Genomic DNA, 22,663 nt, shown 5'->3' with positions numbered 1-22,663 from the left:
ACATTTTATCAGTTAACAAAGTTTTGATATCTCTCACAGGAACCGAGATAATTGAGCTCAAACGTGACGGTATTCGATTTTTTGAAACCTAATTTAGTCAATGACCTAAAAAATTCAGTTTCAATGTTTCCTAGTTTGTTTCTTATCTTGAATCAGTCCTTACCAATATAACGTCCCTGAAGCTTTCCTTTTTTAACCTCAAAACATGTTTACTGTTTTCTTAGCAAATTCCTGCATAGCCCAAAGGGTACACCGCCCGGCACAACTCTCATGTGTTCAACAGGTGGCTTCTTTTCCCTTTTTCCAATTGTCTGTATGTTTTTAGAGGGTACTCGTGATCGTTGACCGTCGGAACATCTGTATGTACTTCTACTCATATGAGATTTTTATTTGGACGTTAATCATAAGAGAACCATGCTAATTTTTATTTCTCTTCATCAAGACGAGTTTTGGGAGTCTGGGTCAGTCGCCCTGTAACCGTACTGAGGCAGGAAGACAGGTGTGACCTTTCGTAAAGTTTCAAAACAAGCAGAGATATTGAAGGTTGTAGTAACCAACATAAAGTTATCAATTTTGATACGTTAGCTGAAGTAGTTCTATGAGATACCTATTTTTAAACTATAACTAGTACTATTTAAACAGTTACCCCATATGTTTCCAGCCTGTCCCATATTTTTTTGAAGAAACTGCTCAAACTTTCTTATCTGCTACTTGTTTTATCATAACATTAGCAAGTTATAGTCTGTGTTCCTCATCATCATTATTTTTCAAAAAATTGTTCCAAGCTCGGATTTCATAATAAACTGCCTCATATTTTGGGACCACTCCTATTTCGAAATCTCCACAGATGTTCCGAGTGGGCGGGGCTATATCTGGATGCCCAATCTCGTAAACACATTCACTTCTCATTTCACTTCTTTCACATTTTTAGCAGCGATCTTTCCCCCTCTTTTTTTGGGGTGGTTTTTAGGGGCCCATTCCACAGAGAGGTTATTGAGAGCAGTCTTCTTTGGTGTCCCCAAAATTGGCTGCGTTTTGCATTTACATTCTGGTGTCCACTTTTTTCCGATAGATGTTTTTTGTCAAACATGAACCTCACGCTTAAAAAAATTTTTGTATGCAGCTTGGACCTGTAAGTGCTGAAAAAATGGCCATCACCAAATTGATGTCTAAAGAACAATCCAAAAAACATCGATACTTTTTTGAAGAGTTATCAATGCAAGAAATGTCCATTTGTGAAAGCAATGAACTCTCTTCCGATATTCTCACGAACCAAGCATCCACAAAACATTTTTCTCCATGTACATACTTTTTTCGAATTCCATTTTTTAGCGTTTTTTTCGTCTCATCAAACAAATGTATACTCTATCAATTTTGATCATTATATAATCACTCTCGGTCGATTCTCTAGTTTTTTCGGTTTTTCTAGCGGATAATTCTCTTTCGAATTGTTCTCTCTCGCTTCTCCATTGTTTAGAACTTCTAGAAGAACTCCACTTTATCATTCTGTAAACCACTGTTGAAACTCTTTCATCCTTCATTTCTTCTAGCATATTTTAGAATATTCTAAAAATCCCATTTCCAGAAATGCCGTTCACCCTCACTCACGAAAACATTTGCTTTTCAAATCCTGCTGCAAAATATGCTCCTGGAGATAAATTGGAAGGATTGATCGAACTGAATTTCCAAAAAGACTACAACGTTCTCTACATGCAAAGTGAGAGGAATCGCAAAGACGAGTTGGAATGGAATCGATAAAGCTTCCAAGATCGAATACTTCAACCAGGAAATTCTGGCGTGGAATGAGAAGCATGACCATTCGGTAGGTTCTTAAAATCAAACATGATCAAAAGTAAAATATTTCAGGACATTATGCATGCCGGGAAACATTCGTTCCCCTTCTCGTACACAATTCCAGAACACTGTCCACCAACATTCCATAAAAATTTCGGGGACATTAGATATTACGGAAAACTATCCATACATCTTGTTCTCATGCCTTGCCACTGACTGCAGAGCGATGCTTCGTCGTCACGCCACTCCAAATATCAGCTGTGCGTTTTTTGGAGTTGCAGAACGACAAAAATATGCTATGGCACGGCTCCCAGAAGGCTAAAGGAATCATTTTCAACTCCGGCCGAATCAGTGCTTCAATGCCTTATCCAGTTCTACTCTGCATCACATTTTTGCTTCAAAACGGACAAACACATTGAATGCTCTACGGATCCTTTTATTCTCGATACGAAACTAGGAGAAATGAAATGTGGGACATATACCCTTTCTGTTCCCCAAGAAGTTGCACAATCATTCAATGCCCAAATAATTTCGGTGTCCTATGTGCTTCAAAAGAGGATTAAAATGAGTGGATTGTTGGCCAGGGACATTGTTATAAAGATCCCAGTGTTCGTTGCAACAAAACCGTCGCAAGCGGATCTACGAGCAATGGAGACTCTGGAGAGGGGTATCGCTCGTCCTTTTTCATCCGTCGCGAACACAAACGTCAACTGCCCCTCTGGATTAATGAAAGATTGAATTTGGGTGCCGTGAATGAGGAGAAGGAGAATGACAACTCGGAGCCACCCACATACGCTGAAGCCACGGGCTCCGATCAGTACCCACCAACATGCTGAAGTCATTCAAGAGTAAAGAGAAAATGTTTGATGGTAATTGCACCATACAATTGAAATGAATAACTCAATATTGGCTTTTAGGTCGCCCTTTCTCCGCTGCAGGTCCATTCCGATGTGCCTCAAATGAAACTCCTCCTAACAACTACATCCCTCCTGTTCATCTCAATTCCTGGGAAACCGGTTCATCTTTTTCAACTCCACATGCTCAACATTTCTTGTTTCTTTGGTCAAAAATCTAGATGTCACCTCGTATTAATCGGACATATTTAATATTTCTCATCTCTCCCCCATCCCACAGTTCTTTCTTGCATTTCTTCTTTCTTGGTGCCTTTTCTCTCAAACATTTTTTCCCAAAACAGAATAGTTTTTTGCAAAATTATAATTTCTCCTCGTTGTCAATTTTTCATCTCTTTCTTCTGCATTCCCCCTGATTGTCCCTCATTTATTTTCGTTTACGTATTACCATTATACCCGATCATGTTCGAGTATATTAAAATACAACGCTGTATACTGCTCCATTTTGCTGTAAAGAATTACTTTGAAGTTTTCAACTTTTCTTTTTGGACCTTAACAATGTTGGTTTCTAGTGCCCAACTAGATCCCTTGCGATACTCAACTATACAATGTTCTTGACAAAACTCTACTTATAGGAGTTTGCTCTTCGACTCTCCAAGCACCTGACTCTTCCTCTTCGGATCTCCTCACGCCTTCTTCAGCCCACTCTCTCCATTAATTATATGTTTCGCGTAGCCCTGCTTCTCACTCCCACAAAACCAGCCGATTCACAAAAGAAGAAGAAGAAGAAGAGGAGACGAAACAAAAGTTGAATCGATAGGAAGTTGAAGCATGAGCATCTCGATGTCTCTATGTGCTCACTGTGCGCTCACAGTGTGCTCATTTCGGGGGTGAAACTCATACCCGCTCACCATACACTCGCTGTGTTGGTTGCCCCTAGCAACGTATCTCCCTCGAAACTCAAAACTAGCTTGCTGCCTCCATCGGCTTAGCGGAGACATCATTCTCTGTTTTCATTCACCTAGTGTTGCGCGCGCGTCTTCTTCCTCAAGTTTTCTTACTTCACTCAAAGTGAAGTTGAAGTTCTATATTCATATTAGGAGATCCCACTGATTGAATTATTAGGAATCCAGGTGAAGGCATTGAAAAGCGTAGCAGGTGAAAAATCACTGAACAACTAATTGATTATCCGATCATCTCTCGTTTCGTTGAACTATTTCCTTACTTCGCTCGGATCCGTTACCATTTCTCTCTCTCGTTTTTTCAGGTAATGTCGATTGCAAGCACGGTCATCAATATTGACCAACATGACAAGATTTTCTATCCAGGAGACGAAGTCACCGGAACCGTTCTTCTCGAAGTAACAAGACCACTTGAGGCTCGCTCGATCGTCCTCTCTATTAGAGGAAAGTCCAAGACAGCTAATATCAACTTGTTTGATAACTCATGCGTTAAGTATCATTTCAAGAAGTCACATCTGGCTTGGGTTCCCAAGCAGGGAGAGGTAGAGATAATCAATGAAGGTCTGTTTCCTAATGCCCTTATTGCAGACCATAATCCCAGCTGGCGAGCACTTGTTCAATTTTGCTATCACTCTGCCAGCTGATTGCTTGCCAACTTTCCATGGACTATTCGGAAAGAATGACTACAAGATCAAGATGGTCATCGACAGACCATGGAAATCCAACATCAAGGCCGAAAAAGAGTTCTTGGTCACCAAAAAGTTGGACTTGCCAATGAGAATGAGCAGCAGCAACTGGTTCTTCAAAGTGGACCTCCAATCTGGAGTTTTCTTCTCGAACGGACCAGTCACCATGAAGGTGAACTATCAGAAATTCGATAATTCTCTCATCTTTTGATTCCAGGTCTCTATCTCAACACTGGTCTTCCTCCCAGGACAAACTGTCGATCTTCACTTCCAAGTCGCTAACAACAGCTCCACTGAGATCAGTCGCATCTTCGCCAAGTTGTACCAACGCACTCACTACCACTTCCGTAATCAACACACCCCATGCAAGGAGTTCAACCCAGACGGCTGTCCATTGAGTCGTTTCCAACAGACAACCGATCGCGAGAAGCTTCGCAACGCTGAGAAAATGGAGGTCTCGTTGGCTCCATACAGCGAGGAGTCGTACATCATGCCGTTCACTTTCCCCGAGAACATCGTCACTCCAAGTTTCTACTCAGGACTTATGCTTCATGGCTACGTTATGGAGTTCGGATTCCGTTCCAAGGGATCCATCGACCGTGCCATGATGTGCACCTTCTACATGGGGGAGATGGAAGAAGAGCATTCTGAGGATTGCCCAAATCGTCACGGAAAGGAAGATGCTCCACCAACCTACGAAGAGATTCTTCGTGATTAGATGAGAAAATAATCAAAGAACTGCAATAATTTATTATACTTTAACCAACGATCGTTTCCAGACATCTCAAAACCTTCCATAATTTTCTACCCCCGTTTTTTGTACCCCCGTTTTCTGAACCAAAAGTTAAAGTTACCGAGTTTCCCTTAAAGTCTCCGATCTTCTCTATTTGTCCCCCATTCTTCATATTCCCACCCTTCTCTTTATCTCTCTCGTGATATAAAAACCTTCAATTCCCAAAAAAAAACCTTCTCCAGCTGACACCTGTTCTGTCTCCGAACCCCCCCTCCCCCCTCTCCTATTTCTCCAGTGATCTGTGAAGAATGCACTATTCCCTGTTCTTCATCTTTTTTGTGTCCAGTTCCCATATTCTCCACAGTCTTCTTTTTAAAAATTCAAAAAAAAATCTGCATCATATTTGGAAACCATCTGTATAATATTTGTGATTCACTGATGTTCTGGAATAAATTATTTGGCAAAATCCTTCGATCAACTTCCTACAAAATGAGGCCTCCCGGTGTGTCTATTAAAGAAAAGGTCTTATTTTATTTGTTTGACCCTTTTTCTTCCCCTACCATTAAGAACAAAGAGGCTGATGGAATGAGAGCAGATGTTTCGCGATTATGGTCCGTTTGGTTGAGAGTGCGTTCGTCGATTGGAAATTGCGTGATGATCATAAGACGGGAATTTGGTATACCGCCAGAAAAGGTATACCGCCAGAGAGATTAAGATGATTGAGTTCTACTAGTTGCGTCACAAAAGAAGTCAGATAAATTTTTTTTAGAAAATCCGGAAAGAATACGAAGGGTGGACAACATTTTACTGTAATACCTATAATAGAAGAGCTCCCTAACTTTTAATTTTGATCCGATTTGTCTCGGTTCTTGTGAAAGATATGAAAAAGCTGTCAACTGATAAATTGTTTAGCATAATATCACAAATATTTTGTTAGTTGGAATGTTTTTGATATCGCTTGTACGGACCGAGATAATTGAGTTCAAAGTCGACAGCGTGGGGGTCCTTCGATTACAGGTTTTACGGTAGTTACCAAAAGAACAGTTTGCTCTAAATCCTTTAAAATTAAAATTGTTGAAATTATTGGAACGCAGGTTTCAAAAAATACAAAATTCTGCTGAATTAGGCTGCCGTATCTTGTAAATCGTCTTCTTTCCAAAAAATTAGAGGAATTCGTTTTACCAAATATCTAGCTAGCCGATTCCTTAAGAAATCCTCCCCATTCCGCGTCATCATCCTGGCCATCGGTTTCCGTGTTCTTTACCATTACAACGTCTTCTTAAGGCGGTCACCGTTTTTCTCGTCTCTAGCACACGTTGCGGAAAATCAGCTGTCCGCATATATGACTCTCTCTCACACACACACACAGAACATCTGACACTTTACAATGGCAATTGTGCAGCAGACGAAAAAGAAGAAGGGGGCGAGGGGTCACTCGATAACCATTCAGGAAGAATTAACATTAGAATAGCGGATGCACAGAGAAAGGTCCGATAGCGAAAGCAGAATGTATGCGTAGTTGCCATCGTCCTCTTTTCTGTCAAGGACAAATATGAAACATTGAGATTCGGTTATGTTTAGTCTGGAATGGTTGTTCAAGACCGACAACAAGTTTGTTAGGGCATTGGGATTCTTCTCGAAACTTCAAAAAAATATATTATAGTACCAAACGATAACTTCCATACAAAACTTTTATGGGGGTATTCCTGCAATAAAAAACGAAAAAAAACCCCTTGAAGACCAATCCAATCTGTCTGAAACTTTGGGGAAAACTGGAGAAAATTATGGGAAACATATTGCCAAAATTTCTGGTCAAAAAATCCATTTCAAAAATTTGGGAGTACGATGAATTCGAACTTTCGCGAAATCGAACTCGTTCGAATTAGAACTGTCCCTTTTTCGAACACGCCCAGAACAGAACAAGAACGGAATCGAACTGCTATAAATTCGAACTGTGCGGTGTCGAACTGTCCCGGATTGGAACTCTGTTAGCAACAGGGCGCGCTTGCTTTTTTAAAATTGTTTTTGTCAACAAATTTTGCATGTTTTCTCCAGAAAATAACTTTTTTTCACTTATTTTGGATATTTTGCGAATTTCTCTTCCCGTTTCGAGAATATAAACTTTACAGAAAATGGCTTCTCGTAAAAACAAGCCGATCGTTCAAGTTCAAGGATATGCAATGCGTTTCAAAAAAATGAACAAAAATGGAACAGAGCTTTTTTACTGTGTCGAGCGGTAAAAAATTGCAGCATTACTATAAAACAATATTTTTTCCAGAGAAAGACGAGCTCGATGTGATGCAGCTTATCATTTCGACAGAATGAACAACACGTTCACTGTTAAAAATCAGCATGCGAGACACGACGAGGATTTTGTCAGAAGTGAAGTTAGTAGTGAAGTTAGCATACAAAGATGGATTGGAACGAGTTGAAACTAAATCCGAATTTCCAGGTCTGTTTCTACTCTTGAACACCTAAATTGATTTTTTACTACACTTCAGGTCAGTCGAAACAGAAAACTCACCAACGCATTGAAGGACGGGAGACTCATCAAGACGCTAATAAATCAGCCAATCCCGCCAATTATGCCTTTGACTGGTCTTAATTTATTAGACACCATCTCCGACGCCCATTATGTTTAAAAGTCATGAATTCTTTCTTTTTTAAACATATATTTTCTATTTTCAAATTGTTTTTTCCTCACTGTATTCAAATAAAAATGCTTTTTTTGTTGTAAAAATGATTTTTTTTCTGGAGAAAACTTGAAATTTTCAAAGGTAATGCAAGCGCGCCCTGTTGCTAACAGAGTTCCAATCCGGGACAGTTCGACACCGCACAGTTCGAATTTATAGCAGTTCGATTCCGTTCTTGTTCTGTTCTGGGCGTGTTCGAAAAAGGGACAGTTCTAATTCGAACGAGTTCGATTTCGGGACAGTTCGATTTCGCGAAAGTTCGAATTCATCGTACTCCCAAAAATTTGGCTGGAATTCAGATATTTTGACCCGAAATTTTTTTTGCAGGTTATCTGAATAACCGTATTAAGCTTAAAACAGTACAAATAGAAATCAGAACCTTCATTTTTTTTGTAATATAGCTCCCTCTGTTCAATTAATTTGGGAAAAATGGTAATCCAGCTCTCCTTTTTCGAATATTTATCTAAATCATCTATAACCGAAGTTCTGGTATAACTGGTAAAAATTTTTATAGTAATCCTGCAAAGGAATCTGGAAACAATTCCAGGTAATGAGTTGGATCCAAATCTACTTTCTACGTTTATTCCGGTTAACCTGAACAGTTTTCTTTAAGACTTTGTTTACTATCCTTTACTCGCTTTCTCGAAGACCTTAATGTTCATTCCACGTTTTCCGTCATATTTCCGAAACACCTGCGTTTTGAATCCACCTTAATTAGAAGTCCTACGTTCTTCCCCTACCTAGCAAAAATGGAAAATATTATCTCATGATAGAATGTTCTGAATAAGGAACGACGTACAATCTACACACTCCCCCACCCAACTCTCTATTCGACGACGTTCGCTAAGCCGTTCAGAAGACAACAAGAATTTTCGGGAAACGCAGAGAAAGTCCATTGTTGTGTGCTCTTCAAATGTCTGTAGCTCTCTTAGGGCCGTGTGTTCCCTCCTAGCAACATTGACCTAATTACGCAGAGAGGGGTGGAGTCTGATCGAGCGGAAGGAAGGGAGGGGCACCCACTGCCCAACTGAATACGCATTCGGTCCTCAAGACCTCTTCGCGAGTTGTGCGTTTCTTGCCTCTAGAGGCCTGAGAAATTCATAAATTTCTTCTATACTGGATTTTTCTTATGCGGAAAGAGTTTTGAATGAACCTTCTAGTTTAGCATTTCAGGTTCTTAGAAGATTTCTTTCAAGTTAAGTATGAAAGATGTATCATAATCACAAGGTACTTTCCCTCTATAAAAAAGCTAGATTAAATAGTTAGGAACATTCATCGTTATCGTTCTTATCTTTCGTGATAAATTATCTGACCAATCTTTCATATTTTTTGATAAACATCTTCAACATTCCAGAATGGGTCTATCCAACATAACCATCAATTTCCATGAGCCCGGTAAGGTTTATCTCCCAGGAGATAAAGTCGGTGTCACGGTCACAGTAGTGAACGACAAGCCTATGAAGGCTCGATCAGTGAAAATGATTATAGAGGGATTTTCTGAAACTGAAAAATTCCTTTCGTGGAACCATCATTTGGTGTACCGTCAGACTAAACTCCTTTGGGTCTCTGACAGTTCAAAGGTTGTTTTTTTTCGTTATTTTCAGTTCACTAATTGTTTTTTTTTTCAGAACCAGATGCCCGTCGGAACTTTCGATTACGAGTTCGTTTTCAAACTTCCCGACACTATTGCACCAACACTCAATATAAAAAACGGTCGGAACACTCACAGAGTGTCTGTGCAAGTCGACAGACCATGGCGTGAGATATCCCGCGTGGATAAGGAACTCACTGTGAGCAAGAATCTCGGCAAAGAATACCTACCGTGCTACAACAAGACTATGGTATGGGAGCAAAACATCCAGTCAGGACTCATTTTTTCTGATGGAACAATTCAGGCAAAAGTAAACGGTATATTGTGGATTAGAGTAGTAAAATGTTAATTTCAGTTTGTTACGCCGTCCCAAGTCTTCAAAGCTGGTCAGACATTCGACACTGAAGTCACACTCAACAACACCAGCGGAAACGCTATCAAATCGGTTCAATACACTTTGTTCCGACATACTCATTTTCACAAGAAGTGGCAGCCGACACCGTGTAGCAATAGCTATAAGTGCCATTTACACAACTCCGAACAATTTTTCACCTATGGAAGATACGGAAAAGGAGAGAAACACAAGACACCCGTGGCTCCATACACCGAGGGAAAGTTCAAGATTCCGTTCACCATACCAGCTGAAGCTACTACGCCGTCTTTCGCAAGTGGCATGATGACTCATGGATATCTCCTTGTTGCACACGTTCAAGTAAAGGGAGCAATCACTCTCAGCTCGTACCTTCGTATTTATATCGGAGACGTTGTGGAAAATGAGGACGTTCAAAGAAAAACTGAGAAGAGGGAGGTCGCTGAGAAGAAGACAACCAAGAAGGAGGAAATCACCGAAGAGGAAGAAGCGCCACCATCGTACAGCTCCTGCACTTGAATTCACTGATCATTGACAAAATTCGAAAGTTACCTCTTTAATTGTGAACATGATTTCTATCACGAAATTTTCTATACCACTATTTACCAAAAAAATATGTTAGTCTCAATTATAATAATCCCTTCTTCACATTTCGTTCTTCTTTTAAAATTTCCCAGAAAGCTCAAACATTTTTTATGCAATTAAAAATGTTTCTTAATAAACTTTTGTTGAGAAACCACCACATTTTAAGTCTATAAACTTTTTCTGTTCAAGATTAGCTTAGCAGAAGAAGTGAGAATGCGTTCATTAAATATCCCACAAGGAGGGATAATTGAGGGAATGAAGCGTCCTCAATAAATCTTGGTTCAAAATGTTGAAATTGCAAATGTACGATAGAGCGCATTACACAGCCTTCTGAACCGTCATCAAAAGAGACATTGTTGCTAAGCTATTTTTTCCACACGGAATGTTTTGTATTTTTCTATCTAAATAATGAGAACAACGAGAAATTAGTAGACAAACACCGTAAAGTCTGTAATTTCCACCCATAATGGAATGCCAGCATTTGATATACATAGTGCCACCCTAGAGCACCTTCGAAAAATATAATCCCGCCCCCTAATTGAATGACAGCCCCTATTATAATGTCACTGCTGATTTGAAGTCACTGTAGTGAAAGCTAATGAAGTTAATAATGCAAAAAAGGATTTTCTGATTTTTCTGATTTTTCAAGCTAAATAGAGGTACTGTATTAGTCAAAAAAAAACAGGATGATGCCAGGCTCTAAGAAAAAAAAACCAAAAAAAGAACAATAGAGTGCCATGGCTATCTAATAGAATTTTTACGATAACTTTAAACTTTGAGCCGATTTATCTCAATTACTGTTTAAGATATAAAAGATAGGTCAACTGATAAGTTGTTTATCATAATACCAAAAATATTTTATCAGTTGACAATTTTTTGATAGCTCTCATAGGAACCGAGATAATTGAGCTCAAACGTGAATATGCAGGGGCCCTTCCATTACAGGTTTTACGGTATTCTCATAAATGTTTATGTTTCCCTCAGATTGTCGAATTTCAACAACATGTTGAGTTCACTTCTAGACTCAATATGTCTTCCTATAACTCATCCAACCCACCATTTAGAGAAAATAAAACAGCTTTTTCACGAGTACTCGTGCATCTTGGATTCAATGTTTCACAAGAAAACTTTAGCAGGGTGGCCTGAAGAAGGTATGCAAGGTTTAGGTATTGAAAATGTTGCAAACAGAAATAAACAACATTCTCAAGTTAGAATTTATCCTTCAGAAAAAAAGAGTATCATTTCTGTTTCCTTTATTTGATTGACACAGCATGTCTCTGAAAATTATGACGTTGCCAAGAAATGTTCTATAGAATTGGATACACACATGTTCTTCGCGTCTAAAGACCTAAACCTCGTCTAATTTTCAAGAAGGTAAGATTACCGTAAACACTCTAATAGTAGGTCACCTAAACCTCTGATTTTGAGCTCAATCATCTCGATTCCTGTAAAAAATATCTAAAATGTAAATTATTCATCATAATTTAACCAATATTTTATTAGTTGACAAATTTTCGGCATCTTTCACAGGAATCGAGATAATCGATTGTGTTAGCGGTTTGAGTGGCCTCCTATAAGAGGGGTACAGAATTTCAGACCTGAATCACTTATTTGTACAAAGTTATGGCCAAAAAAAGATACATTTTTCTCAAAATTTTGTTTCATAACTTATGAAATAAAAGTGTTCCCGGGCTGAAATTCGGACCCGTACCTTAAAATTGAATTTAGAACATTTTTTAAACATTTTTTTCTCAATTTTTCAAAAGGCGAGGTTTATACCTTTCACTTGAATTTTTGACTAATCTAACAAAATGCAAACTTCAATTTTCATTCGAATTTCGTTGATTGCAATTGTGTACAGTGTCAAGTTCAACCTCCAATCCATTTTTCTAGATCTTTTTCGAATTTTTAAAATAATTATTCATATTTTCTTCCTTCTTTCTCTTAAAATTGTTTCCCATTTTCTATCTAACCCTTCCAGTTTTATTATAGAGACGAGAGTGTCGAAATGAAATTGAGCAAAATGAAATTGTTGTTGCTCCTGCTCTTGCCTCCTGGCTCATTTAATTATTTCTTGCCCATTTTTTCCTGACCCCAATGTTTTCAGATAGAAAGGCAGTTTTCAAAATCACCAAAAATCTTTTCTATTTTATAAAAAATCTCGAATTTCAACACAAATTTCCGGTTTCTCTTTAGTTTCTTTTTTGGTTGTTCCTGTTGAAAAAGAAATAGGCGCAAAAAAAGAGAACAAGAAGAGAGCACCTACTATTACTACACATAAGTAATATCAATTTATTTTCTCTATTCCCGGCTGTTGTCATATCCAATTTTTTTTGTGACCCCCATTTGTCTTGCTCTACTGAAATTGCATTTTTCTGTTTTTTTTTTGAAGGAAGAGTTGAAGCTCAAGAGTTAGTAGTAGTTCCTTAACCTGATTATGTGCTCATTCGACCGAGAACTTTTAATTAAGATACCGCCTAATGAGTTTTTTCGTTTAACGCTTGAAATAGCTTTCGAACTTTTGAGTGAGAGTCATGTGCCTCTAGATCAGCTGATAGAGTTTTTGACTTCATATATAAGAAGTATGTGAAGTTGAGAAATGTTATTTTCGTGTTTTTTATGCTCACGAAAACATTTTTTTTCAAAGTTCTTCTGTTTCGAAAATATATAGAACTATATCATCTCACTTTCCTATTGTTGTTCTCTCTATCTTGCTTTTCCGGATTTTGCAGATTTTTCAGAATGGCCTCGTGTCTGATCGAATTCGACAAAAACCCAATTGTATTCTCGCCTGGTGACAAAGTCAATGGAAATGTGAAAATGCAAATTTCGGATGAAGACTTCAAAGCGAGAAAAGTGAGGATGGAGATGATTGGAAAAGCATATACGTATTGGGAGGGTAATGTCAAGAATAATCACAAGATTAAGTAGGTTAAGAGAAGATGAATATTCTCAATTTTTTTTCTTATAGAAACAGTGGAGACATTGCTAGAGTCCGTCATAACTGTGCAGACCACAAAGGAAAGATTGTCTACTGTCGTTTTGAGACAATCGTCTGGAAAAGTGATGGATCGAAGGTGTTTCCTTTTTTGTTAATTTTTATTGTATTTGTTTATGTTTTAAGCACGAAATGCCATCTGGTGAACACATATTTCCGTTCTCCTTCCAACTTCCTCACTGGGCACCTCCAAGTTTCGAAGGTGAACTAATTTTGAATATCAAACACATAACTTTTTGTTTCCAGGTGATCTCGGATTTATCCGTTACTTCATCAAGGTTGAAATCGATAGACCATGGAAGTTTGATGATAAGTTTATCACCTGTTTCACAGTCCTCCCCAGCATTGATCTGTCATTGATTCCTAACTCACAACTTCCATCAAAGAAACATACTTGTGAAGAATTTGGAGCAGTTTTGTGGAAAGGTGGCCTGGTGAAAATGGAAATTCGTCTTCCAAAACAAGGCTATGTGTGTGGAGAGAGTATTCCAGTGAAGATTCTTGTTGATAACAAGACTTCAAAATCATTCAAGAAGGTAAGTTCCAAAGAGCCATAAAGAGACTGACGAGAGTGAACAGAGTGAGAAAGAGAATGAGATATAATACTGACTTGCGGCTTACTAAAATGATTTTGGGAGATTAATGGAAGCAAAGAGAGAAAAAAGACAACTAGAAAAGTTTCAGATCAGTCTGAAACTTCTTCAACGAATTACGTACACTGGATTTCGAGATGGATTCGTCAATTCTCAATCTCATCCTTGCATGGGGAACGAGAAGGAGAAAGTGACATATGCGACAAGATTGAATGCGCAGATTCGGGTGGAGGAACGGAAGATCCTGGAAGAAATTATGGTTAGTTACGGAAAAATGAGTGGTTGAAATTTATCCGATTGGGTTGGATTCTAAAAATCGAAATCTAAAAGTGAAGAATCTTAAAGAAAAAATAATTAAAAGTCAAATCACTTCTGACAGTTGAGAACATGGTTTTAATCTTTTCAAATTTTTCTGAAATTATTAAGATGGGCCAGAGCTACCGTAAACACTGTAGCAGACCGTAAACTTTAAAGTCATATATCTCGGTTCTTGTGAAAAACATCAAAATTTTGTCAGTTGATAAAGTATTCATCATGATATCAAATACATTTTATCAGTTGATAACTTTTTAGTATCTCTCACCAAAAAACGAGATATATGAGCTTGAAGTTGACGGTCTACGGTATACTCTTATTCCAATTTTGTCTGAAAATGTTGTCTGAAAATTTCCAGGATGTTCGAATCGAGAAAAACGACAAGATAGATATGGAGAAGGCAATAATTGTTCCACCACTTCCACCATCCACTAAAACCTGTGAGATAATTGATGTTGAGTACTTTTTGAAAGCCAAAATGAGCACACTGGGAACATTGAAAAGTGCAGTGAAGCTGGAATTGCCGTTCATAATTGGCACTGTGCCAACTGATAAAGGTAATTGAAACAAAACTTTTTAGTAAACCACTAATTTCAGATCGAAGTTTTGACTACAAAAAGTCAGTGTTTGGATATGCTGCGACTTCCCTGAAGAATCGAGATGTCCAGGTTAGATTTTCAAAAAAATAAACGCGAAGCTTAATATTTTTAGAAGTACGCTCCATTGTACCCGGTCTACAAGTTTATTTGATTATCATTTTTCGAAGCTTCGATACGAATTTCAAATCTGATATCCTACTAATTGTGATAAAACTAACAATACTGAATATAACAATCGATTGCTGCTGATTTTATAAATATTTATTTTTCCGAATCCCAAAGAAAACAGTTCAGGACAAGTTAGTCTTATTATTAGCTGCACTCCATCGATTTGTCACAAACTTTGCTGTTTTTCCTTTGCTAACTTTATTGGTTTGTTTTTCGATATCAAATATTCTTTTTGGAAATTTCGGCAGACGATCAAGCTCCAAATTACGGCTCAAACAGTCCACTGCGAGCTCTGAAATTGAAGGTTATAAAATGTTAAAAAATATAGTAAAGTTATCTCTGAAATTAAAAAATTAGCTCTGAAATTTGAAAATGATATTTTCTATTTTTAAAAAAATAGATCTAGCGAAACTCACCATATCTAGTAGCCTCATTTGGATTACTGAGAACTGTGTGAAGAGGGAATAGGTCCAGAATATAAGAATCAAGGTCCTCTAAAGGCAATTTAGTCATACCAATAATTGTTGCAGATTTTATATTGGAAATGTCAGAGAGAAAGGTTCGGAGAAGCATCTAAATAACAACAATCGTTTTCAAAAGTCTTCCTGACCGACCTGTCTATGAGTGTATCCCTTATTTTTTGGATCTTTTCTCAACACATCAATTCTATCAACACTTATCAAAATTCTTCTTTCAATCTTTGCCAATTTCTTGATTACTGTGTAAATTCTCCGTTTGCCCATATTCACCACATTTTTAGAAATATGCACATGAGTTATATGAGAAGCACGAGCAGTTGCTCTTGCCCATGTTGTTTTTCCTGAATCAGGAGCACCGGACATCAGGAGCCAACGACAACCAACTTTTGTGTCCTTGGGTTTGTGCCACGTGGCAAGAGACAATGGAATACAAATGGTGAGAGTTAGGAAGGTTCGAAGATCAAAAAGAAAAAGACGACCTTCGATTTTACAAATCTCCCGTTGAGATATCAGCTCAGACAACTCAGTTTGAGAATTTGGAGAAACAATTCCACGAAAGCATGCGTCCCGGTATACAGTATCCGGATTTGTCTGTGTTGGAAGTTTTGTGTTTTTCGAAGGATCCGGAAGTTCAGAAGTGGCGAAGAAGAAGTCGGTTTTCAGAAGTTCCAATGCGGTTTCCAAATCACCTGGCTGCAAGAATTCGTTTATTTTTAAACACGCCTCAAAAATAGATTTCTCACAAACTCTTCCACTTGCTCTATTCTTTCCCCTTCACCAACGGCACTTGCTTTTTGCTTCCTATCCCTCTCCGTACACCTCTTCCGGATATAACTTTCAGGCGTCATATTTAAAATGTTGAGTTCTCGCTCACGCATTTCACGAACCCATTTCCGGGCAAAGTATCCACGGGTGCGCTAAAAATTCTGTCATCATTGGAATTTGAATGTCTGATTAGAAAATAAATTCAGCTCACTCACGGCTTGAATTCTGATAGCTGCTTGAGTTGCATCAATCTCAACTTTCTGTCCATGGAGCTCAGCGGCACGCTCTCGAACAAATCGAACGTAGTTTCTTCTTGAGATCGCTTGGTATTCTGAAAAACAAGTTACTAACCTCAGTTTAAAATTCTACTCACTTCTCTCTAACTTCTGAATGATCAGAACTGCATCTTCGATTGACAACAACTGGGTTTCTTGGTCCGCTTCGTGATCCTCAAAGTCTATATCAAAATCAGTTTGAGTCTTCAAAAATGACTCTCTGAACGCCTTCTGTTCCTGACATGACTTCTTCACTTCCAAGAGATGCTCGTGATGACTTATTGCCGCATTGTTTATTATTCTCCAAGTGGCAGAGAGTGAAACGTCATATTCAGTGAGATTATGAGAGATGAAGAATTTGTTAAAACCATCTTCAATTTGTTGTTGCGGAAGTTTAGTAAATACAGTATCGAAGAACGAAGAAAGACATTTTGCCGCAACTGAAAAAAAATACCATTCTAGTAAAATAAACTTTTACAGACCTAGAAGACACTTCAAATTTGTCTGCGATCCTTCAATCGAAACCATTCTGTCAGCTGTTTTGTACATATTTATTAAATTGATATAAATATCGAAAATCAGGTCTCGACAAGTCCCTACTGCCAATTTAGTTATCATACGGGTCTGGAAAGTAACATTTCTGGATCAAATTAAAAATAGGCATACTTTTGGTGCATTTTCGCCTCTGGTCAATTTTTTGAATTGTTTGCTCAAAGTAATTATTACATTCAGAAGTTTTTCTTTAGTAAGATGAGTAGAATAAAACTGGATGGTAGCTGGTGAAGAACTCATGAAGCGTCTTGACAGAAAGAATGAGGTCAGCGGTTTTAGGAGAATACGCAATCAAGTGGAAACAATTTCTGTGGATGGAGTCACTGCCGGATCTAGACTACAAGCAGCTTGGCATCGCTACATTTAGGTTTCGGAGTATCATTTTTTCGAGAGGAAAAAGTAGTTTTGATAATTTTTATTAAAATCAGTTATCAATCAGTATCAGTTATATCAATCATCCCATTTTCGATTTGGGTCCTCGACTGCTGACAAGCATGCTTCTTGTCGACGCGTTTTTAGATGTTCCACGTGCTCGAATCGTCACTTCACGAATGGCAGGTTTCAGAATGTCAAACGAGATTATGAGCCTCTCATCAACAATCATCACTCCTGCATTGTTGTCGAATTCTCCACAATATTTTGGGGCCGAGAAGATTGTCACAAGTCGTTTGCCAGCGAAGAACTCGTAGCCGTCTTGAACCACCTGGAATAAAAATTATGATTTTTTAAGTATTAAGAACTTTAGTACCTGATGTCCTCTGGCAATTAAATCAATGTTCATCTTGTCCGTAAAATCCTTGACGACATCAGCACCAAAAATATAAGAAACACCTCGAGAGTTCTTTGCCCATCCGTTCATATTGTTCTCCGGATCTGCCCAAAGAAGATCCATGGCGATTGATTTGTTTGGTGGATCGAAAGGACGCTTGATGGCGGCGAGCTGCTTCCACGACTCCAGTTGAGGACTCAGACCTCCGTGCATACAGAAAATACGCCCAGAAATCATGGCACACAAGGGGAGACCGTTGAAGAGGTCCTGAAAAAGTAAAACTTTTTAAAGTTTAATTTAGGATTCTAATTTTCTGATTACCTGAAAAGCGTTGTACAAACTCAACGAGTATCGTCTCTTGCATTCATCGTAAAATCCATACGTTCGATTGATGGATGCACACTCGTGGTTTCCACGAAGAATGAAGAAGGTGTTACGGTATCGAATTTTGTAGGCCATCAGAAGACATATCACTTCAAGTTGTTGACGTCCACGATCCACGTAGTCACCGAGGAACAGGTAGTTTTGATCTGGTGGGAAGTTGCAGCGATTGAAGATTCGGAGCAAATCGACGTATTGACCGTGGATGTCGCCGCAGACTGCGATTGGTGCCTGCACCTCGACCATTGTCGCCTGCTCCAGAATAATCTGCGTGCACATTTGGATGACATCGTCGATCTCCGCTTCTTTGATACAATGTGTCAGAGAGGGGTTCGCCGTGTCATTGACTGAAATATTACGGTTTCAAAAGTCCGATTACCTATAATTCTAACCTGATAAGAGTCGATCGATAAAGCTGGGGATGTTTGCCATCGTTTAGAGGGGTTAGTAGAGTTAGTAGAGGGTAGTTAGTCAGTTAGGGTTAGTTAATTACAAAATGATCAGATTATCGATCGATCCGTGGACATCGACAAAAAAGGAAAAAAATAGATTAAATTTTAAGATAAGTAAGTACATCACGGGATATTTCTGTTTGAATTTAATTTTTGGGGGCTGAAAATGAATGGATAACCAGGTTAATCGTAAAAAATCGCTCTGATCTTTTTTGACACAATGAGAGTATCTCAAAATGTTGCTCCAACGTTCGCACAAAATCCCATAAAAGAAAATTGATCTTGATTTACACGCTTTGCTTCCGTACAAAAAAATGTGCTTATTTTCGAACATTGAAACTTTTAGCTATATTTTCTGGTACTGTGATCCAAATTACATTTATTTCTTTTTCATTTCCAAATATTAACCATGATAATCAGTTAGAATACAAGATACCATAAAATTTTTAATAGAATGGCCCTCCACACTGTCAAGTTTGAGCTCAATTACCGTATTACCTCTAAAAGAAGCCCACCTCTATTTGAAGCCCACCTCTAATATAAGCCCACCCTGGCTGTGTATTTTTCTTTTCGGTTAGTGCAGACATACTCTTTTTTGTTTATTTTTCTGGTAATTTACGTTAATTATTGTCGTTTCATAATTATTCCAGTTCAGTTAATAACCGAAAACCCTCCAATTTGAGAATTTTCTTCAATATTAGTCCACCCCCAGAAGAAGGTTGAAAAATAGGAGACCATGGAGCTCTATTAGAGAGAAAGTGCGGTATTTCTATAAGAGATATCAAGAATATGTCAACTAATAAAATGCGTGTGATATTACGATAAGCAATTTATTAGTTGACAACTTTTTTATATCTTCGACAAGAACTGAGATAATTTGACTCAAACTTTAAAGATAGGAGGTCCTTCTATTACAGGTTTTACGGTAATCAGTTTTATACCTTGCCAAAAGATTTCGGAAGAAATCAAATTGATTACTTCAAAGAAATTATTCGTGGTCGATGTACTTCATTTCCTCATTGCGTAACCCTCATCATTATTTCTCCAAATGTACACACACTGTCCGTCTTTCACAAGTTTGAAGTACATGTCCACAAGTGGTGGCTCGGTGTGATCTGACAGGACACCGACACATAACGAGAAGATATCATATTTCAATCTGGCATGCTATCTTTGGGTTATTTCAAAGAGAAAAGATGGAGAGGTATGGTGGACCACTTGACATTCATGTTCGTGTGCTAATCACCATTGTGCACATCCGGGGAGCCTCTTCAGAAAAAACAAGGCGGCATGAAGAAAATACCGACAAATGAAGGAGAAGTGGAGATAGGCTTACGAATTTACATAACAATCATTGGAGTGAGAAGCAGATGTATGGTCAACATATGCGAGCAATTAGGAATTAGAATAATGTTTGAAACTGATTTTCATCTGGGAAGATTGGCCCAGTTGAGAGTGGTATTTTTGTAGAACTCGATTATTATAATTTTGCAAATATTTGAAATCCATTGCAATATTTAGTCTTTTATTCTTGAAGTTTTCGAATGTTTGTGAAAGGACTTTTCAGAAAAAAACATATTTCAAAGCTAAATGAACTAACAAAAAATCTGTAATAGAAGGTCTTTTTAACTTTTGAATCTGAGCCAATATTTCTCGGTTCCTGTCAGAGGTATAAAAAAGTTGTCAACTGATCAATTTTTCGTCATAATATCAGGAACATTTTATCAGGTGACATATTTTGATATCTTGTATAGGAATTGAGATAATGGAGCTCAAACTGGATAGTGCGGAGGCCTTTCTATTACAGGTTTTACGGTAATCCAAATACTTTTTCCTATATCCATGTATTTTTCCATTTAAAAACAGCGGTTTTCAATAATTAATTATAACTGTAGCCAGATAGTCAAAACGAATGAGTACTATATGTTCATTGTCCATTTCAAATTTTTACTTTGAAAAAGAGTCACTCTTCTTTTAGACAACGGATCTTTCAAAAAAAAAAAACAGACAGTTTACTTTCAGCCATTTCCTTCTCTCAACGTATTCATAAAAGCAAATAGAATCCCTATCATAATTTGACCTATCAAGCACTTGTTCCGATTTCTACCCTTCTTAACCTCATAATCTCTAACACATTGTCTTTTGACATCACTTCATTACACAACTCCTCCTCCCCGCCCTTCACACCCTCTTTTTACCGTACACAATTCCCGATGCCCCTCTAGACTGTAAAGGAAGCCGCATGTATTCAACAAGAGGATAGGATTACTGTGTAGAAAAGGGGGCGGTATCTAGGGAATAAGCTGAGATGAGCTAAAGCTCAATCAATCTCAAAACCAAATGGCTTCACAGCAACCGCTCTCTCAAGAGCAACTTCTCCATTTTTGGGGTGAGTTAGGGTTACTAATTTGGTTTCTCAGTTTTGTAAATTATAATTCTAGGTGCTCACAACACTATTGGCAAGATGACCCGCAGAACTTCACAACATGAATCTGCCGTGAAGCATTCGAGTAACAACTCGAGTGGTGGAGCAGGTACAAAACCAAAGGTCAGTATAAATAATTATCAAGTTTTTTCGAAATGTTATTCTCGATTTTTGTTTTCAGGTTGCAACACCACAAGTAGTCGCAAAAATCGAACAGTATAAACGGGACAATCCTACAATTTTTGCATGGGAAATACGAGAAAAACTTATAAATGAAGGTTTGTCGAAATTTAGAAACTTTAAAGTTTTCTCGTTATTTGAGTCATACCCAACACCTTATACCACGCCTCCGTATTAACAATTTGGAGCTGAATAAGTTGGTTCCTGAAAACATTTGAGAATATGTAATTTTTCCGTCGTGATTTTTCTAGTCTCTCAAAAGTTGTTGCACTTCGAATTATTTATGTAATCTAAAATCTAGTATGTTTATAGAAGTCTGTACCACTCCACCATCAGTATCTTCCATCAACCGTATTCTTCGTACACGTGCTGCCGAACGAGCAGCTGAAGAGCTTCAAATGATTTTATCAGCTCAACACATCGCTCGGCCCCAAATACGTCCACAAGAAGTTCGTCTTCCTCCACCGTTTCCATTTCCTCTGCCACTCGTTTGGCCTGGTCTTCTACCGAACCCTGCTCAACTATCATTTCTTTTAAACTCACGAGCACTCGCCCCAAATCTTCAATCTGGAGTAGGCGTGCCTGGAAACACGCCAGGATCGTCTGGACAGTTATCCATCGATTCTAATCCAAGTTTGTCGGAAGACGATTCCGTACTTGGCGCTAATTCAAGAAGATTGTCAAGAAGCACTTTTAGCAACGGTTAGTTTTTGTTTAAATACATATTTGTATCTGTTAATTTCCTATTTTAAGATCAACTTCAATCACTGGAAGAAGTATTTCTCCGTGAGCCCTATCCATCACAAACCGAACGAGCAGATCTTGTGAAGCGGACCGGATTACCAGAAGCTCGAATCCAAGTTTGGTTCTCAAATCGTCGAGCGAAATGGAGAAAGACAAATGCAAACGATCGAGACGAGTTGAAAGCGGAACGATCAGAAACTGATGATGCCATGAGCAATTGTAGTCAAAGCCCATCTCCAGGGGGTCAAGGATCAAGTAGTGAAGAGAAGAGGAAGGCATTCACTTTATTTAAACCATATGAATAATTTATTTTTGTATGCTACACAGTCTGAAATAAATAAATCTTCAAGAAATAGTTTTGACTTTAAAAGTTGGCCTATGAGACAGAACTGTCCTTCTGAACTGCCGTAAACACTCTGATAGATGGCCACCCAAACCGCCAACTTTGAGCACATATATCTCGGTTTCTGTATAGGATATCAAAAAGTAGTCAACTGACAAAATATTTGTTATATTATGAGGCGTATCTTGTCGGTTGGCAATTTTTTTATATCTTTCACAGAAATCGAGATAGATGGACTCAAAGTTTCCAGAGTGTTTATGGTAATTCAAGTTTCAGACGCCTCTTATAAATATGCTTATTTTCCCAGACCCCACATGGAGGGATACTGTAGTTTGTCTTCCTACACTATTGTGCAAACAA

At 38.2% G+C, this 22,663-nt stretch overlaps 8 protein-coding genes across 8 annotated transcripts; 6 read left to right on the top strand and 2 right to left on the bottom strand.

Annotated features, from left to right (window-relative positions):
* Window positions 1–1,587: 1,587 nt before the first annotated feature.
* CBG25445 lies at window positions 1,588–1,943 on the top strand (the record flags this gene model as incomplete). The annotated part of the gene is made up of 2 exons (XM_045241649.1): window positions 1,588–1,717; window positions 1,867–1,943. 2 exons carry the CDS (start codon window positions 1,588–1,590, stop codon window positions 1,941–1,943), a joined length of 207 nt encoding a protein of 68 aa, XP_045097969.1.
* Window positions 1,944–3,915: 1,972 nt separating this feature from the next.
* Window positions 3,916–5,011, top strand: CBG01020 (the record flags this gene model as incomplete). Its single annotated transcript, XM_002629732.2, has 3 exons — window positions 3,916–4,149; window positions 4,196–4,465; window positions 4,511–5,011. The coding sequence occupies 3 exons, from the start codon at window positions 3,916–3,918 to the stop codon at window positions 5,009–5,011; spliced, it is 1,005 nt and encodes a 334-aa protein (XP_002629778.2).
* A 2,147-nt stretch (window positions 5,012–7,158) lies between these two features.
* On the top strand, window positions 7,159–7,668 carry CBG01021 (the record flags this gene model as incomplete). The annotated part of the gene is made up of 3 exons (XM_002629733.1): window positions 7,159–7,262; window positions 7,305–7,413; window positions 7,528–7,668. The coding sequence occupies 3 exons, from the start codon at window positions 7,159–7,161 to the stop codon at window positions 7,666–7,668; spliced, it is 354 nt and encodes a 117-aa protein (XP_002629779.1).
* Window positions 7,669–9,074: 1,406 nt separating this feature from the next.
* On the top strand, window positions 9,075–10,199 carry CBG01022 (the record flags this gene model as incomplete). Its single annotated transcript, XM_002629734.1, has 3 exons — window positions 9,075–9,299; window positions 9,348–9,620; window positions 9,666–10,199. The coding sequence occupies 3 exons, from the start codon at window positions 9,075–9,077 to the stop codon at window positions 10,197–10,199; spliced, it is 1,032 nt and encodes a 343-aa protein (XP_002629780.1).
* Window positions 10,200–13,007: 2,808 nt separating this feature from the next.
* On the top strand, window positions 13,008–14,921 carry Cbr-arrd-5 (the record flags this gene model as incomplete). Its single annotated transcript, XM_002629735.1, has 8 exons — window positions 13,008–13,192; window positions 13,237–13,342; window positions 13,390–13,465; window positions 13,510–13,799; window positions 13,948–14,115; window positions 14,530–14,728; window positions 14,769–14,839; window positions 14,883–14,921. The coding sequence occupies 8 exons, from the start codon at window positions 13,008–13,010 to the stop codon at window positions 14,919–14,921; spliced, it is 1,134 nt and encodes a 377-aa protein (XP_002629781.1).
* A 610-nt stretch (window positions 14,922–15,531) lies between these two features.
* Window positions 15,532–17,075, bottom strand: CBG01024 (the record flags this gene model as incomplete). Its single annotated transcript, XM_002629736.2, has 5 exons — window positions 15,532–16,110; window positions 16,161–16,334; window positions 16,398–16,513; window positions 16,556–16,897; window positions 16,940–17,075. 5 exons carry the CDS (start codon window positions 17,073–17,075, stop codon window positions 15,532–15,534), a joined length of 1,347 nt encoding a protein of 448 aa, XP_002629782.2.
* Window positions 17,076–17,463: 388 nt separating this feature from the next.
* CBG01025 lies at window positions 17,464–18,591 on the bottom strand (the record flags this gene model as incomplete). The annotated part of the gene is made up of 5 exons (XM_045241648.1): window positions 17,464–17,712; window positions 17,758–18,045; window positions 18,100–18,135; window positions 18,448–18,506; window positions 18,552–18,591. The coding sequence occupies 5 exons, from the start codon at window positions 18,589–18,591 to the stop codon at window positions 17,464–17,466; spliced, it is 672 nt and encodes a 223-aa protein (XP_045091684.1).
* A 2,360-nt stretch (window positions 18,592–20,951) lies between these two features.
* Window positions 20,952–22,265, top strand: Cbr-eyg-1 (the record flags this gene model as incomplete). The annotated part of the gene is made up of 5 exons (XM_002629738.1): window positions 20,952–21,000; window positions 21,053–21,159; window positions 21,218–21,314; window positions 21,529–21,918; window positions 21,970–22,265. The coding sequence occupies 5 exons, from the start codon at window positions 20,952–20,954 to the stop codon at window positions 22,263–22,265; spliced, it is 939 nt and encodes a 312-aa protein (XP_002629784.1).
* Window positions 22,266–22,663: the final 398 nt, after the last annotated feature.

The sequence above is a fragment of the Caenorhabditis briggsae genome (assembly GCF_000004555.2).
Source record: "Caenorhabditis briggsae complete genome, chrII, whole genome shotgun sequence".
Lineage (NCBI taxonomy): Eukaryota > Metazoa > Nematoda > Chromadorea > Rhabditida > Rhabditidae > Caenorhabditis > Caenorhabditis briggsae.
The sequence above is the reverse complement of the archived record's forward strand: the minus strand, read 5'-3'. Positions and strand labels throughout refer to the sequence as shown.